Raw genomic sequence first — 17131 nt, 5'->3', positions numbered from 1 at the left:
GACTGACAAAAATTTTAAAGCATGAGGGTAGCATGTTTTGTTAATATCCAATAACAACAGAGCATTATTTTGTTGAAGATGGCATGCCTTTGCTCCAACGCATGTTTCATTGTAAATCTGTGGGGGCTCTGAGATGTGATTCTCCTGCCAGTGCTTGTCTCACACTCCATTCATTCAGTATCCAATCCATGAGCATCACACTGAGCATCAATGGGTCAGCTGGGCTATAAAATACAAGTCGCAGCTCTACTTGCAATACCTCTTGGATCACCTAGTGAGCCGTTTTGCTTTGGGCCCACTCAAAGTTGGCAGTCGTTTAGATTACTTGATTGAAAAAAGAAGATTGGAGCAGCATATCCAAATGTGGTAAATTCTCTCCAAATTCCAAAGAAGTCTATCAAGTGACTCATTCTCATTGGTAGCTGGGGCAAGATAAAAACCTAGCTTTCCCTTTAAAGGGCATATCTCCAAATATCCCAGATCATGGAACTTTCACAAATTTCACTGAATTGTCAGGTCCCTGAATTATCTGATGTTTATCTCCCATCCTCTAACCTCTAAAGTTAGACAATTTAGACATTTTAATCTGCAATTTTATTTAGTTTCAGTATAAATATTAGGTTTCAATATCACACTTAAACAAACACCCTAATATCATACCTGACTGTCATGTCTTCTATTGTTATTAACTCCATCATCTTCATTTTTCCAAAGAAACTGACTTAAAAGAAATGAGAGATTTGAAAGTCATGTTAAAAATGATTACATACATATTAGCCTTTCATATTTTATTTCATCTTCTATAAACAGATATAACACTAAAATTTTTTAAAGTTAGCCTGAGATTATTATCATAATTCCTTTTAATCTCTTTAATGATCAATATAAACTATACTTAGTATTAGCAATAAAATTGTGTTTCATTATAGCTAAATTCAAATCATAGTCCAATGTCTATTGCAAGGTTAAATAACTGTAAACTCTATAAACATTTTGTTTGTATTTCTTTTGTAAAAAATAGTTTATAAATTCTTTATTTTTTATATAACTTAAGTTCTGTAATTTTTTAAGTACTGATTTGAATGAAATGATACCAATGTGAAACTCAAGCATACTGATTAGTTTACCCACAACCAAGAATCAAAGAGAGGCTGAAAAATTAGTTCTAAGAAATGCAAATGAAGACAGAAAGTTTTCTGTAACTAGGTTGGCCCTGATGACAAAAGGATTACAACAGAAATAAATTTAACTTAAAATATCACTCATTTAACTCATATCTTTGAGTTAGAAATCCTTATAACAGTACTCTGGATATATCACTCTTCTTACAGTTTAGATTATGATATGTGCACTGAATATTTATACTAATTACCTCTTTTTGGTGCTAAAACAGTCATTATTTGAATCTTCCAATGATCCTGGCGATTCAGAATTTCCGAATTGATTTTTTGCAGTCTGGTTTTATTCGGCGTGTCTTCCCCCCCCCAGGGGAATGTTCATCCAGGGCAAACAGAGCTCATAACATATTAGAGTTTATAACACAACAAAGAAAATATTAAAATAAAATTTTATTTTATATGAACATACTATTATCTTGTCCTATGATTCAGAATATTCATGAACTTTACTATACATAATAAGAGGTAACAATTTCCAAAGTAAATTTTATGAGATATTTCATGAAGGTGAAAGGAAAATTCTTTGGTCAATTCAGTTTGGGAAAAACTGGATTAAGCAACTCTAACAGAAACACAACTGTGTATGAAGATACACACACACTCCTACTGCATGATTTCTCTGTTTTTATGTACATTGTGAATTTTCAAGAGGGAGGTAAGTTGGGTTTTACTCAAACTTAATTGTCAAAGTATCTTTTTTTTCATGTAGCATTCTGAAGAACCCTCTCTGGAAATCCCTGGTGTAAATATAGAGCATATATTTTCATTTGTATTTCACATACATTTTCATTTATAACATCTCCCTTCCTTTTAACAGAATTATGAATCTGGCAGTGATAATATAGATTTTTCCCCTTGGACAAATCAACTTTTTAATTTAGAAAAAATTAATGAGTCATATTAATATTCAAAAAGTCATTTTACAAGGACTGTCACAATATTTTGCAACCTGAAAGCTTATTGGTTTAATTTTAATCTGGCTGCTACCATTTATTTCCCAGGTGGCACTAGAATAATCATTTAAGGACAGCAAACAGAATTTTTCTAAAAAAATATATTCAATGCAAAATGAACAAAAAATGGGTATGTCAGCTGTTTAAGAGCTACTAGTAAAATGCCACCCTCCCAATCCGCCGCCCTCAAAAGAAACAATACAGAACTGATTGGATTCTGAGTGACATTCTGATTGGGGTGGGACATGTTCCTTGTATTACTAGTGGCAGTTTGGAGCATGACGCACTGCATTATTTTTAAAATGGAGCGGGAGGGCATTGATAACTGTGTTTTTGACCTGTGAAATATTTGTCTGGAAAAGAATAAAAATTTAAGTGAAGAAAATAGCATTTGCAGGATACAGAGTAGTAATGTATGTAGCGTTTTCGGCAATCATGAAAAATTCTGTATGACTCTAGCCCAGTGTTACAAAGCATGGGCTTTTAGTCAAACCATAAGATTTCAAGTCCTGGCACTGTCACAGCAGGTGTGACCTGAGGTAAGTTATAGCTCTGACTTCAGTTTCCCTGTCCCTAAAATGACACAGTGCATGTAAAGCACCCAGCACAGCCCAGAATCCTTAGCAGTCTCTTCAAGTTCTGATTTCTATTCCACCGCATTTCCCAGTTCAGTTATTTCCTCCGTCTGTTGCCCACATGGTTGCCTAAGTTGTTTTTCTGGAACTTAAATCCAATCATGCCACCCCCATTAAAAATCTCAGCACGCTTCTCACTGCTTACATAATTCCTTAGCTTTTTGCAAGCAAGGTTCTTAAGGTTCCAATCCCTACCTACTTCTCCAGTTGTACTTCTTGGTACTTGTTCCTCCTCTTCCTACCCCTAAACTATAATAATAATAGTGCTAATAACAGTAATAGCTAAAATTATTGCAAAATTGTTAAACCAACTACCTTATTGAGAAAGTCCTGCAAGCTCCATTCATATCATGATCTATATGAAAGAAAGGCTTCCAGAGCTAGGCAGTGAACAATCTGCACAGCCCAACATTGGTAACCCTGGGTCTGAAGTCAGAGTATGAGGGTCCTCTATGCCACCTTAAGGAACTTGGGCTTGAAGTAGTAATCAATGAGTGTTTCAAAGATTTTTAAATAGGGAGACAGATAATTCAACTTGTAACAAGAAGAATGATTCTAACAGGATCTAGAGGATAGACTGGAAAGGAAGTTATAAGAAAGGGGGGTAGTTAAGAGGATTTTTGAAGTTCTTTTACCTCAATTATTCCACAATAAAGGAAATTTCAAAGCTTAAAGTCTGAACAACTGAAAATATGATAAAAGCAAAGAAGTCAAGAAAATATACTGGTTTGGGGTCAATGATGGAGTCAAGTATTAAATATGTTAAAGTTTAATTATGTCAAAACTGAGCACTGGCTGGTGTGGCTCAGTGGATTGAGCACTGGCCTGAAAACCAAAGGGTCAACAGTTCAATTCCCAGTCAGGGCATATGCCTGGGTTGCGGGCCAGGTCCCCAGTAGGGGGCGTGTGAGAGGCAACCACACACTGATGATTCTCTCCCTCTCTTCTTCCCTCCCTTTCCCTCTCTAAAATAAACAAAACCTTAAAAAAAAACCCTTAAAAAGATGAGAAGACATAGTGCACAGACTTGCAGGAAAGAACCGGAGATAACTAATGTAAAGAAATACCCATTTCAATGTGTAAAAATGGATAAAGCAATACTGTACTCCTTTTTTCCCTTATTAAAGGACTTATAAAACATACTGTGTATGTTCTTATCAGCTATATTTGATAATATCACAATGTTAGGGCTCATATATTTTGAATTCTCATGCACTACTAAAGGGCAGTTTGGCAATTTTATACAACTATTATCAATAAACGGTAGTATATATATGGAAAAATACTAAGAAACCCTATCTCACATAATGCATAAAAACTAATTTCTTGTAGACTAATTAATAGTAAATCACATGAGAATGGTAAATGTTAAATGTGCCTATGGTTAAAGAAGGTGCTAAGTTTGGAAGGTCACTAGGTATAGTGTAAACTTAGAATATAAGAATTGCTTAGAATATAAACAATGAAGCTGTTTAAGATCAAGTGTATTTTGCAGCTGTAAAGGCTGTTGTCATTAGCCTTGACTAGGGGGATGCATTTCATTTATAAATGTTTAGTATATTTACTTTTTCAATAGTTTATTTAGTGTATGAATTAAGGTAAAAAATAGAGTGTAATAACAACTTTATTTATATAAGTTTAACTTTGATTTTTAAAAATCACTTACCAGTTTTAAGAACTGAATTATTTTAGTAAATTGATGGGTATAGTGAGCTCAAAAGTCTAAAATTTTTTAAAATACAAATGTCTACCAAGATTAAAGTTGTTTTTGCATTGGTTTAAAATACTGTTTTGCTAACTAAGAACCTTTTAGATTTAAAATAATACCAAGGTTTTATGTAGTAATCACTTCCTTCTTTTCTCATTTAGCCTTAACTGTATCTGAAACTATAATATTATAAAAGAAGTAAAGGCAGTAGAGTTAATTAAGGCACAGTAAGTGTTTTGATTTTGTTTCTATTTTAGCATAGTACTTAAATGGTTTATTTCTCCCACCTGGTGAAACTATTTTAATATCCCCAAATTGAACTGTAGCTTTCCCTTTTATGGTGCCTATATTCATAAGGCTAGATTGGCCCAGAATTTCCTTACAGACCTGACTGCTAAAATATGCTGTAATAACCTCTTTGTCTCTCCCATTGCAGTTGAAATCACCTTCTTCCTTATTTTTGTTAAGAGGGTTTTTCAAAGTATTTTCTAAAAAACTTGGATCTGTTTCAGGTTCTTCTTTTGACAGAGTTACAGTAACTGGTCTGAGAATTATTTTGACAGCCTCAGCAACACCATTATTAGTCTGCCACCCATCTAAAGAAATTCTTGATGCTGAGTAAATGTTTCCAAAATGATCCATTATAGGAAGCAAATATAATTCTGACTGAAGAGCCTAAAACATATAGGAAATATTACATAATTAGAAAGTTAAAAAGCAGTAGGTTAAAAAATTAGCCAATAAAATAAAATTAGCATAGATTTAAAATGTCATGTTACACACATATGGAGGAACAAACAATTTGAGTTTCAGTTCTGATTCTTGTTTTGCCTTCACCTAGAAATAAATGAGAAAACAATTAAAGCTTTCATAATATTTTTCAATTATTTTTACCTCTACTTTTTTTCCCTTCAAAGGCTCACACTTATGCCATAGAAATCTAACCTGAAAGAAATCTAACCTGGTAGTTAAGGCTAGGTTCTAGAAAATGTAGAATATAATCCTATTTCTATTTTCTTTACTAAACATAATAGAAATTCTTTGTTACTTAATAATAATTATGGCTATCATTTGGATGACCTTACTGTGTGCCAGGCACTATTTAAGTGTTTTTCATATATTATCTAAGTTAATACTCAAAATTTCAAGTGATAGGCACACATACTGTCTATAGTTCACAGGCAAGATTGAGGCAAAGAGAAATTAAGTAACTTCCCAAGATTTTATAACTAGGAAGTTTCCGAGTTGGGATTCAAAACCAGGTAATCTGGCTCCAGAGTCTAACATTGTACTCTTTATTTCTCCTTTTTTAATTTTTAAAAAGACTTTATTTATATATTTTTAGAGGGGAAGGGAAGGAGAGAGGGAGAGAAATATCAGTGTATGGTTGCCTCTCTTGAGTCCCCTACTGGGAACTGGCCTGCAACCCAGGCATGTGCCCTGACTGGGAATCGAACTGCAATCCTCTGGTTTGCAGGCCCGCACTCAATCCACTGAGCTACACCAGCCAGGGCTGTGCTCTTTATTTCTTAAATGTTCATTTGTCACCCATTCATTCAACAAATATTGAGGGCATACTATGTGTCAGGCAATGCTATATATAGTAGAGGTACAATGGTAAACAAGGCCAAGTTCCTGCTTTAATGTAGCTTAACATTCTACTTTGGGAGAGCAGATGTTAAGTAAACATGATTTAGTATAGGAATTTGTGAAAAAAATAGAATAATGTAATAGAGTATACTTTAGAGAAAGGATATCTAAAAACTAGGTAATCAGAGAAGGCCATTTAAAAAAGATAATACTTGAGTTGAGACCTGAGTCATGAACAGGAAAGCCATTCAAAAATCAGGGGTAAATGATTTCTAGGCAAGTACAAGTATATTATAAATCAGAAGTGAGTTTGCTGTTAGGGACCAAAAGAGGATTTTTGTGTCTGAAGTAGAAAAGAATAGTAGATGAAATCTGAAAATCAGCCCATTCTTTAGGAACTCCTTATTGTTTGCCTAACTTTTTCAAAAGTTTCCTGGTTACAACCCCTGCCTCTAGTCTCTGAAGGCTTTCATCTGTCATCTTTTGTTCAAAAAGTCCAAAATTTTAGAAAAGAAACCTAAACTCATTAATCTGGCATTCAAGACATTCAACAAACTACTTTACAACTTATCTACTTATTTCCTTTCACACGATCAAAAGTGAACCACTTGCTCTTTCTTGGCTGCCTGCTTCTCCGCTCCTGTGCTCGCTCTATCTCCTCTGCTCAGAAAGCTTTCTCCACCCAACATCTTTGCAAGATCAGATATTTATCTTTCAACATCCAAAATGAACATCACTTCTTCCTTGAAGTTCTCCATCTCCCCTTTTCTCCTGCTGGAAGTAATCTCTTTTTCTTCTGAACATACAAACTATGCTATTTTATTTATTAATGTATTTTATCTTCACAACATGGAATGTTCTTTAAGGACAGAATTGCTATCAGATTCTTTTTTTCTCACTTCACATGCAGAAAAAAATCAGTAAACATTTGTTGAAAATAATAAAATATTAGAAGAATTTTAGAAGTTGACTTAAATTACCTTTAAGATCACTTTCAACCTAGGATTCTGTGATTAATATTTTGTAATTTTAATATCATGAAAAAAGTTATGAGAGTTATCTATTTTTTCCCTCATTTGAGGAAAACGAAACTAAAAATCAGTAATTTAATATCCTGGCAGATTAAATACAACTCCGATGACAAAAATGTCAAATCTAGCTGCTGATTCTAAAAATTCCATGTAGCAAACTCCTTTACAGTCTTACTTTGGGGGAAAATGTTTACTTTTTCTATTAAGAGTCATAACTTAATTTGTTCAATTAACATTTAAATATCTCTTGTTGGGTACTGATTATAAATATAATAATGAATAAAATAAACTCCCTCCTCATAGGGAACTAGAGTCTAATGACAGTTAGATGTTAAATAATCACATAAAAATATATAACAAGGTATATTATGTTACCTAGAGTGGAACAGGAATATGCTGAAAAGTTTACATATGAAAAATCTTGACTGAACAAATAAACCTTATATACATATGAGAAACCAGAAAATTTGAGATCTGGTGGATTCCTGGATTGAGAATTTCAGCTAGGAAGCTCTCTGCTTAGAAAATCCTGGCACTAAATCATAGAAACTACAAATAGGAGCAATCAGTAGATACTAGCTGATACCTAAAAAGGTATGTAGGAGTTATAATCATTTCACACCAACCAAGGCTAGTTGTGGCATATGCAATGGGAACTCATTTTTCTTCAGAACACATGTACATGTTTAAAAAGCTTTAAAACACTATCATTTAAATTCAAAGATATGGTCCTGACCAGTGTTGCTCAGTGGGTTGGGCATAGTCCCACAAACCAAAAGGTATCCAGTTGGGTTCCTGCCTGGGTTGCAGGCTAGGTTCCTGGTTGGAGGCATGCAAAGGGCAACATATTGATGTTTCTCTCCCTCTCTTTCTTCCTCCCTTCCACTCTCTCTAAAAATAAATTAAAAAATGCATGTTATTTACATGATTACATTTTAAATTTGTCTTCATTTTCTTCCCAGGGAAATTCACACATAAAAAAATACCCTCTTCATTTTAGTGCCTGATAATATGCCAATAAGACCCATCTGTTCTTGATGACCTGCGTGTTTAGCGATACTTTCATTTCATTGTGATTGTGTAGTTAAGGAGCTGAGTTGATGAGCATTTAAAAAATATTTGTTAAGATACACTTTTCTTTAATAAAAAGGAAACAAAATTTTAAAACTAATCACAGCTAGATTACTTCCAATGTATTTCAGAAAAAAAATTTTTTCTGCAACAGCATCTTCGCCAAGGAATTCACCAAGATACTCCCTCAGGGCCTGTCTTGTAAGCGAGGTGAGGAGATACTCTGAAATATCATGACATTGCCTTATAATGTAAAACAAAGTAAATTTCAGCTATATTAAAGATTGATAACTTGGCCTAGCTGGGTGCTTTAGTTGGTTGGAGCATCATCTCATGCACCAAAAGGTTTTGGGTTGATTCCCAGTGAGGGCCCATACCTAGGTTGCAGGTTTGATCCCCAGTTGGGGCACATGTACAGGAGGCAACTGATCAATGCTTCTCTCTCACTTTGATGTTTTTCTCTTTCTGTTCCCTCCTCTCTCTCTAAAATCAGTTTTAAAAAAATATCCTCAGGTGAGAATTTTTTTAAAAGATTGGTAAATTTACTCAGCTACCTCAAACACAAATACTAATTATATGTATCACATATATCTTAACATATTGTTTCTATGTTGCTTGGCACTTTGTAGGCCTTTTAAAATATTTTTTAAATTTTATTTATTTACCTTTTAAAAGAAAGAGTATAATTGGGAGGGGATGAAGAGAGACAGAGACAGACAGAGACTGATTTGTTGCATTCATTGATTGCTTCTTCTATGTGCCCAGACCAGAGATTGAACCTACAACCTTGGCATATCTGATGAACTGAACTAACCAACTGAACTACTTGGCCAGAGCTATAAATATTTTGAAAATATATTATTAAAAGTCAGCGTTTTTAAATTATGCAAATGAACACTTAATTAAAAACCCTTTTTAAAAAATTTTCACCTAAAGATATGTTTTTTATTGATTTTAGAGAGAAGGGAAGAGGGGAGGGAGAGTAGGGGAGACAGAGAGCCCAAAACATCCATGGGAGAGAGAAACATCAATTGGTTGCCTCCCATCCACACCCCAACCAGGGACTGAACCTGCAACCTTTTGGTGTAGAGGATGGCGCTCCAACCAAGGGGACCAAGCTCCAATCAACTGATCCATCTGACAAGGGCAAAACCCTTTTTGTACTAAAAGAAAAATGCACAGAAGATGGCAGTGAGGTGGATGGGAGCTGAATCCACTTGCTCTCGCACCCAACTGGGACACCTAGCTGATCTTCCAAAGAACAGAATGAACAGCCAACAGAATTCCAGCTGATATGAAGTTTGGAAGCCAAAGGTTGCTGAGGACATTTAAAAACAAATGTGTAAGACAATAGCATGTGAAGCTATGAGAAGACAAAGACAGATCCAGAAAGAAGTCAGAAGGCTAACACCAACAGCTGAGGCAAATTTCACTTTGCCAGCCTTTAGAACTTGCATTTTATTTCATTTTTTATTTTCTCTTTTTTCCATTTAGTTTTTTTTGTTTGTTTGATTCCATTGATCAATTTTCTTTATTCTCCGTTTTATATTGCATTTTAATTTTTCTTCTTTCACTTCACTTGCATTCCAATAACACACTACTCTTGGTCTTTTATTTTTTATTCTTTTTACTCAAATTATATGTTCCTTATCATATTATTGTTATTCCAAACCCCACACAGCACCCTCTCCTGCTCTTAATCCATTTTGCCATCTTCCTGAACTTTATTACTGTTGTGGTTAACTCTATTCTCTCACACGCTATGCCAAGTTTCTATCCCTTACTCTTTATCTCACCATCTAACCTCACATAAGTTCTGCTTGCCAAAGTCAGTTCACATTCTTTTTCCCTTCTAATAAGAATGTTATCTCTTTTTCACCTTTTATAAATAGTGGTTAGTTGGGTGAAATATCATGGCTATGTCATGGTTATTTATCATGGAAATATCATGGTTATTGCTGTACTTCTCCAAAAGATATCCTATCTGTCCTCTACTTGTTAGTACTTTAAATCCCATAGAATAGTCTCCTGCTGTCTTGCTCCATTTTGCCTTCTCCATGCCCCTAATCACGTACCAGACAAGGTGGAAGTTGTGAGTACTAGTAAACCTGCTGGAGGAGAGGACCCACCAACAGAGGAGCCACCAACAGATAAGCCCAAGTACATTAAGAGAGCCCACACGAATGGAAGGAAGGGGAACCCTAGAGCATCGAGACAAGGAGAAAAAGACACTGTACCACTGAGTCTCACAGAATTCCTACTATAGAAGTTTATCCTATGAAGACAGTTGGAAAAACAGAGCCTCAAGGATCACAGGAACAAACAAAAAAAAGTCATCTAAAATGGAGAGACAAAGAAAGAACCCACAATCAAAAGGAATGGAAGACTCCCCAGTAAAAGAGCTAAATAAAATGGAGGCAAGCAAACTATAAGATACAGAATTCAAAAGAATGATTATAAGGATGCTCAAGGAATTCATACACAACTACAAGGAACTGAGTGGCAACTACAACAGTATGAAAAGAAAATAGAAACTATAAACAAGGACCAGGAAGAAATGAACAATACAATTTCTGAAATTAAAAAAAACCACACTAGCCCTGGATGGTTTGGCTCAGTGGACTGAGCATGGGCCTGCAAATCAAAGGGTTGCTGGTTCAATTCCCAGTCAGGGCACATGCCTGGGTTGTGGGCCAGGTCCCCAGGAGGGGTCCTGTTGAGAGGCAACCACACATTGAATTTTCTCCCTCTCTCTTTCTCCTTCCCTTCCCCTCTGTCTAAGAGTAAATAAATAAAATCTTTAAAAAAAACACTAGGAAGAATTACAAGCAGCCTGGATGAAGCAGAGGACAGAATTAATGAGCTGGAAGACAAGACAGAAAGAAATACATACATAAAACAGCTGAATGAAAGAAGACTAAAAAAAAATGAAGTGTTAAGGGAACTATAGGGCAACATGAAATGTGACAACATTTGAGTCACAGGAATACCAGGAGAACAAAAAAAACAAGGGATAGAAAACCTGTTTGAAAAAAATAATGACAAAAAACTTCCCGAACCTGAAGAGGGAAAAAGCCATGCAAGTTCAGGAAGCACAGAGGGTCCCAATCAAGATGAACCCAAAGAGGCCCACTCCAAGACACCTCATAATTAAAATGTCAAGTTTTGAAGACAAAGAGAGAATCTTAAAAGCAGCAAGGAAGAAATAAGAAGTAACATACAAGAGAGTTTTGATAAGGCTAGCAGCTGATTTCTCAATAGAAATGCTTCAAGGCAGATGGGAATGGCAAAAAATACTCTAAGTAATGAAAAGCAAAGGCCTGCAACCAAGGCTACCCAGCTACCCAGCAAGGCTCTCAATTAAAATGGAAGGCCAAATAAGGAGTTTCCCAGACAAAAGTAGACTGAAAGAATACACCTCCATCAAATCAGCACTGTAAGATATGTTAAAAGAATTTCTTTAAGAAGAGAAAGAAAAAGAGTGAGAGAGAGAGGAATATAGGTACAAAGGGGAAAAATAGCAATGAATAAGTACCTATCAATAATAACCTTAAATGTTAATGGATAAAATGCTCCTATCAAAAGACATAGGGTAGCTGAACGGATAAGAAAACATGACCTGCACATATGACCTGCCTACAAGAAACCCACCTCAGAAAAAAACCCTACACAGACTGAAAGTAAAGGACCGGAAAAAAATATCCCAAGAAAATGAGCAGGAAAAGAAAGTTGATATCAGAAAAAGGAGATTTCAAACCAAAGGCCATAAAAAGACACACAGAAAGAAACTTCCTAATACTCAAGGGATGAATTTATCAAGAACACATAAGCATTATAAACATATATGCACCCAACATAGGAGCACCTAAATGTATAAGGAAAATCTTGGAGAACTTCAAGAAATATACAGACAGCAACACATTTATACTAGGGGATTTTGACACCCCACTGTCAAAAATGGAAGGATCTTCCAAACAAAATATCAACAAGGATACTGTGGCACTGAACAATGCCCTAGATCAAATGGACTTAACTGATATAAATAGAACCTTTCATCTGAAAGAAACAAGATACAAATTTTTTTCAAATGGACATGGAACATTTTCAAAGTTGGACCACATGATAGGGTATAAAACAAGCCTTAAAACATTTAAGAAAATTGAAATCATATTAAGCATTTTCTCAGACTACAAGGGCCTGAAACTAGAAACCAACCTCAAGAAAAAAACTCAAAAACACTCAAATTCATGGAGATTGAATAGCATGCTATCAAACAATGAATGGGTTAATAATGAGATCAAGGAAGAAATTAAAAACCTTCTGGAAACAAACAAAAATAAACACACAACAGTCTAAAACTTATGGGACACAGCAAAGGAAGTCATGAAGGGAGAGTTCTTAGTGATACAGGCCTACCTAAAAAAGATGGAAACATTTCAAATAAACAACCTAACCCTTCATCTACAAGAACTAGTGGAACAATAACAAAGCCCAGAGCAAGTAGAAGGAAGGAAATAACCAAGATCAGAGCAGAATTAAAAGACATAGAACAATTCAAAGAACTAAAAGAACAATTCAAAGGATCAATAAATCCAGGAGCTGTTTCTTTGAAAAGATAAACAAAATTGACAAGCCTTTAAGCAGATTCATCAAGACAAAAAGAGAGGGGACCCAAATAAATAAATCAGAAATGAAAGAGGAGAGATTTCAAGTGATACCACAGAAATACAAAGGATTGTAAAATTACTACAAACAAATATACTCCAAGAAATTTGAAAACCTGGGTGAAATGGACAAATTTCTAAAAAAATATAATCTTCCAAAACTGAATTTAAAAAAAGCAGAAAACCTGAAGAGACCAAGAACAGCTGGTGAAATTGAAGCAGTAATAAAAAAACACCTGGCACACAAAAGCCCTAGACCAGATGGTTTCACAGGAGACTTTTACAAAACATTAAGAAAGAGCTAACCTATTCCAAAAAACCCCAAATTATGGAAGACTCCAAAACTCTTTTTATAAAGCCAGCATCATCCTAATCCACAAACTAGGCAAAGACACAACAAAGAAAGAAAACTACAGGCCAATTTTGCTGATGCACACAGACAATAAATTTCTCAACAAAATATTGTCAAATTGCATCCAGCAATACATTACAAAGATCATACATCAGGATCAAGTAGGATTCATCCCAGGGAATGCTAGGATGATACAATATTCGCAAATCAATAAATGTAATACATCACATAAACAAGAGGAAAGACTAAATAACATGATCATATCAACAGATGTGGAAAAAGAATTTAATAAGATACAGCACCCATTTATGATAAAAAGATTCAGAAAAGTGGGAGTAGAGGGAGCACACCTCAACATAATAAAGGCCATATGTAAGAAACCTACAGCCAACATCATACACAACAGGCAAAAACTAAAAGCTTTCCCACTAAGATCAAGAACAAGACAAGGATGTCCACTTTTGCCACTTCCATTCAATATAGATTGGAAGTCCTAGCCACAGCAATCAGACAAGAAGAAATAAAAGGCATCTAAATTGGAAAGGAAGAAGTAAAACTTACTCATTGCAGATGACATGATAGTGTACCTAGAAAACCCTATAGACTCCACCAAAAAACTACTAGAACTAATATGTGATTTTGGCAAAACAGTGGGATACAAAATCAATATCCAGAAATTGAAAGCATTTTTATATACCAACAATGAAATATCAGAAACAGGAATCAGTAAAATTCCATTTGCTATAGCAACAAGAAAAATAAAGTACCTGGGAATAAACCTAAGCTAGGAGGTAAAAGACCTGTACTCAGAAAACTACACAAAACTGAAGAAAGAAATTAAGGAAGATAAAAGTAAATGGAAGCATATACCATGTTCATGGTTGGGAAGAATTAACATCATCAGAATGTCCATACTACCCAAAGCAGTTTATAGATTCAATGCAATCCCTATTAAAATATCAAGGACATGTTTCACAGATATAGAAAAAACATTTCAAAAATTTATATGAAACCATAAATGATCCCAAATAGCCTCAGCAATTTTGAGAAAGAGGAACAAAGTAGGAGGGATCACAATACCTGATATGAAACTATATTACAAGGCCATGGTAATCAAAACAATCTGGTACTGGCATAAGAAAGGACATATACATCAATGGAATAGAATAGAGAGCCCAGAAATTAACCCAAGTGTATATGGTTAATATTTGACAAAGAGGACAGAAGCATAAAATGGAGTAAAAATAGCCTCTTTGGCAAATGGTGTTGGGAGATCTGGACAGCTACATGCAAAAAAATGAAACTTGACCATCAACTTAACACCATACACAAAAATAAACTCAAGGTGGATAAAAGACTTAAATATAAGTCACGACACCATAAAAGTCCTAGAGGAGAACATATGCAGGAAAATCTCAGATAGTCCATGCAGAAATATTTTCATTGCTATGTTCCCTAGAGCAAGGGACACAAATGAATGAAAAAATAAATGAGACTTCATAAAAATAAAAATTCTGCATGGCTAAAGAAAACATCAGCAAAATGAAAAGGAAACCAATGGTATGGGAAAATATATTTGCAAATCATATCTTGGACAAGGGTTTGATCTCCAAAATATATAAAGAACTCACATGATTTTCCTCCAGGAAAAAAATCAACCCAATTAGAAAATGAGCAAAGAACTTCAACAGACACTTCTCCAAGGACAACATACAGAGGGCCCAGAGACATGTGAAAGGATGCTCAGTATCACTAGCCATTGGAGAGATGCAAATTTAAGCCACAATGAGATACCACTTCACACCAGTCAGAATGGCCATCATAGACCAAACAACAAGTGTTGGAGAGGATGTGGAGAAAAGGGGACCCTAGTGCACTGTTGGTGGGAATGCAGACTGGTGCAGCCACTGTGGAAAACAGTATGGAATTTCCTCTGAAAACTAAAAATGGAATTGCCTTTTGACCCAGGAATTCCACTGCTAGGATTATATCCTAAGCATCCTGAGATGCCAATTGAAAAGAACCTATGCACCCCAATGTTCATAGCAGCACAATTTACAATAGCCAAGTGTGGGAAGCAACCTAAGTATCCATTAGTAAATAAATGAATCAAAAAACTATGGTACATTTACACAATGAAATACTATGTAGCAGAAAGAAAGAAGGAGCCCCTTCTCTTCATGACAGCATGGATGGATCTGGAGAGCATTATGCTAAGTGAAATAAGCCAGGCAGTGAAAGATAAATACTATATGATCTCACCTATAAGTGGAAACTAATCAACAAAACAAACAAGCAAGCAAAATATAACTGGAGTCACTGAAATAAAAAACAAACTGGCAGTAACCAGAGAGGGTGGGGGAGAGGGATAATGGAGGAAAACAGGGGGAAGGATCACTAAGAAACATGTATAAAGGACCCATGGACAAAGCCAAAGAGGGGGAAGGACTGAGGGTGGGAGGTGGAGGTTTGTGGGGCTGAAGAAAGTGATAGTGGAAAAATGGAGACAACTGTACTTGAACAACAATAAAAATAGATACATAAATAAATAAAATAAAATAAAACTTGCCCCTTTTGGTACACACACACACACACACACACACACACACACACACACAAGAATATATACACCATTGAGGCAACAACAGAGCAGAAGACTTTTCAAGATTTCAAAGCATTGTTCCACCTTGGTTTATGTTAAAATAGTGATATGAATCCAACAACTCTTAAAATTCTTGTGATCTGGTACTGATTACTGCTCTGTAAAGTCCTGCCAGAAATGACTAACTGTTCTAATGGCACAAAAATTAAAAGATTCATCTAGGAACACACAATCTTTTAAATCAAATTAGTTTCACATTGTACTTCCTATATAAGTTTCTTACAATTAAAACTTTAAAATGTGCTTTGTGGTGGTCGCACTGGTATGTTGAGCAGGAGAGGTAGCTGCTGCACTGGATGTGTTCCTCACGATCCAGCGCCGCAAGACCACCACCTTCACAAAGGTGGAACTCACCAAGGAGTCCAGCAACATGTTCCAGTTGATGCACATTGTCAGAGGCATCCTCAAGTGGCTGCCTCATAAGCAGCAGCTGTGCAAGGATGACCAACCTCTGGATCATAGCAAGATACTGGTAAGTGTGGCTGCACCAGTCAACAGCTCTGCTGCAGGCCCAGCCACTGTGGGGCTGGCCTTTCAGGCAGATGGTGTATTTGAGGCCCTGCCCATACAGCCCTTTTTCCAGCCTGCTAGAGCTGCCTGTTGTCTTGAAGGCACAGGACTCAGGAAGCAGTGCCAATGAACAAGCCCTTCAGTGAGAAGGCCTGCCCCAGTTACCCAGTGCTCCATTCCCCCATCCAGTGTTCTACTCAGCCCCCCAAAAGAGATTCAGGTGCCAAAAAGAATGTGCTTTGTCATTTTAACCATCTCAAACACTACATGAAATACATCAGTACTTTAAGAAAACTAGTAGATCTTTTCCATTTGTGTATCTATCCAAAAGCTCTTTCTCCCATTGTACTATTCGTCTCTATTATAAAACGAAATGAACCATAACTCGGATATATCTATTGTAACTTCCTTATTAGATAAGAATTAGTCATAATAATCTGTAATAATTTTAATACATTAACTGGTATACAAATAGAGGACAAATTTTTAATTCCTGTGGGTACATTAAAAACTTGATTATTTTATTCAGGACAAATTTCTAATTAAGCAAACTCAAGAAGGACCAATCAAGACCTGATTTATTATTGTCCTAAGGTAAACTGACCCACTATACTATGAAACAGCAAAGAAGTTATGTTTTGAACTATAATTCTCTTTACCATTTCTGATTGGATCAACACTGAAGATCAAATCCTGGCTGGCCAGAGACAAATAAAATGGCCTGGCATGAAAAGATGAGCTCTTGGGAATTAAAATTGGAAGAACTCAAGATTCAAG

The 17131-nt window shown here is 35.5% G+C and overlaps 1 protein-coding gene and 1 pseudogene across 1 annotated transcript in view; one reads left to right on the top strand and one right to left on the bottom strand.

Annotated features, from left to right (window-relative positions):
• Nucleotides 1-10225, bottom strand: part of SPATA1 (spermatogenesis associated 1) — a 32115-nt gene extending 21890 nt beyond the window's left edge. The window contains 6 exon segments of the mRNA XM_053655385.1: nucleotides 661-721; nucleotides 1373-1487; nucleotides 4921-5149; nucleotides 5258-5311; nucleotides 8271-8409; nucleotides 10131-10225. Coding sequence (XP_053511360.1) covers nucleotides 661-721; nucleotides 1373-1487; nucleotides 4921-5149; nucleotides 5258-5311; nucleotides 8271-8409; nucleotides 10131-10225 — 693 coding nt within the window.
• Nucleotides 10226-11449: 1224 nt separating this feature from the next.
• LOC119062879 (elongin-B-like) lies at nucleotides 11450-16500 on the top strand (annotated as a pseudogene).
• The last annotated feature ends 631 nt before the right edge of the window (nucleotides 16501-17131 follow it).

This window comes from Artibeus jamaicensis, unplaced genomic scaffold (assembly GCF_021234435.1).
Source record: "Artibeus jamaicensis isolate MK-2021 breed Jamaican fruit bat unplaced genomic scaffold, CSHL_Jam_final scaffold_1019, whole genome shotgun sequence".
Classification (NCBI taxonomy): Eukaryota; Metazoa; Chordata; class Mammalia; order Chiroptera; family Phyllostomidae; genus Artibeus; species Artibeus jamaicensis.
Note: the sequence above shows the minus strand (reverse complement) of the source record. Positions and strands in the feature narration are given on the sequence as shown.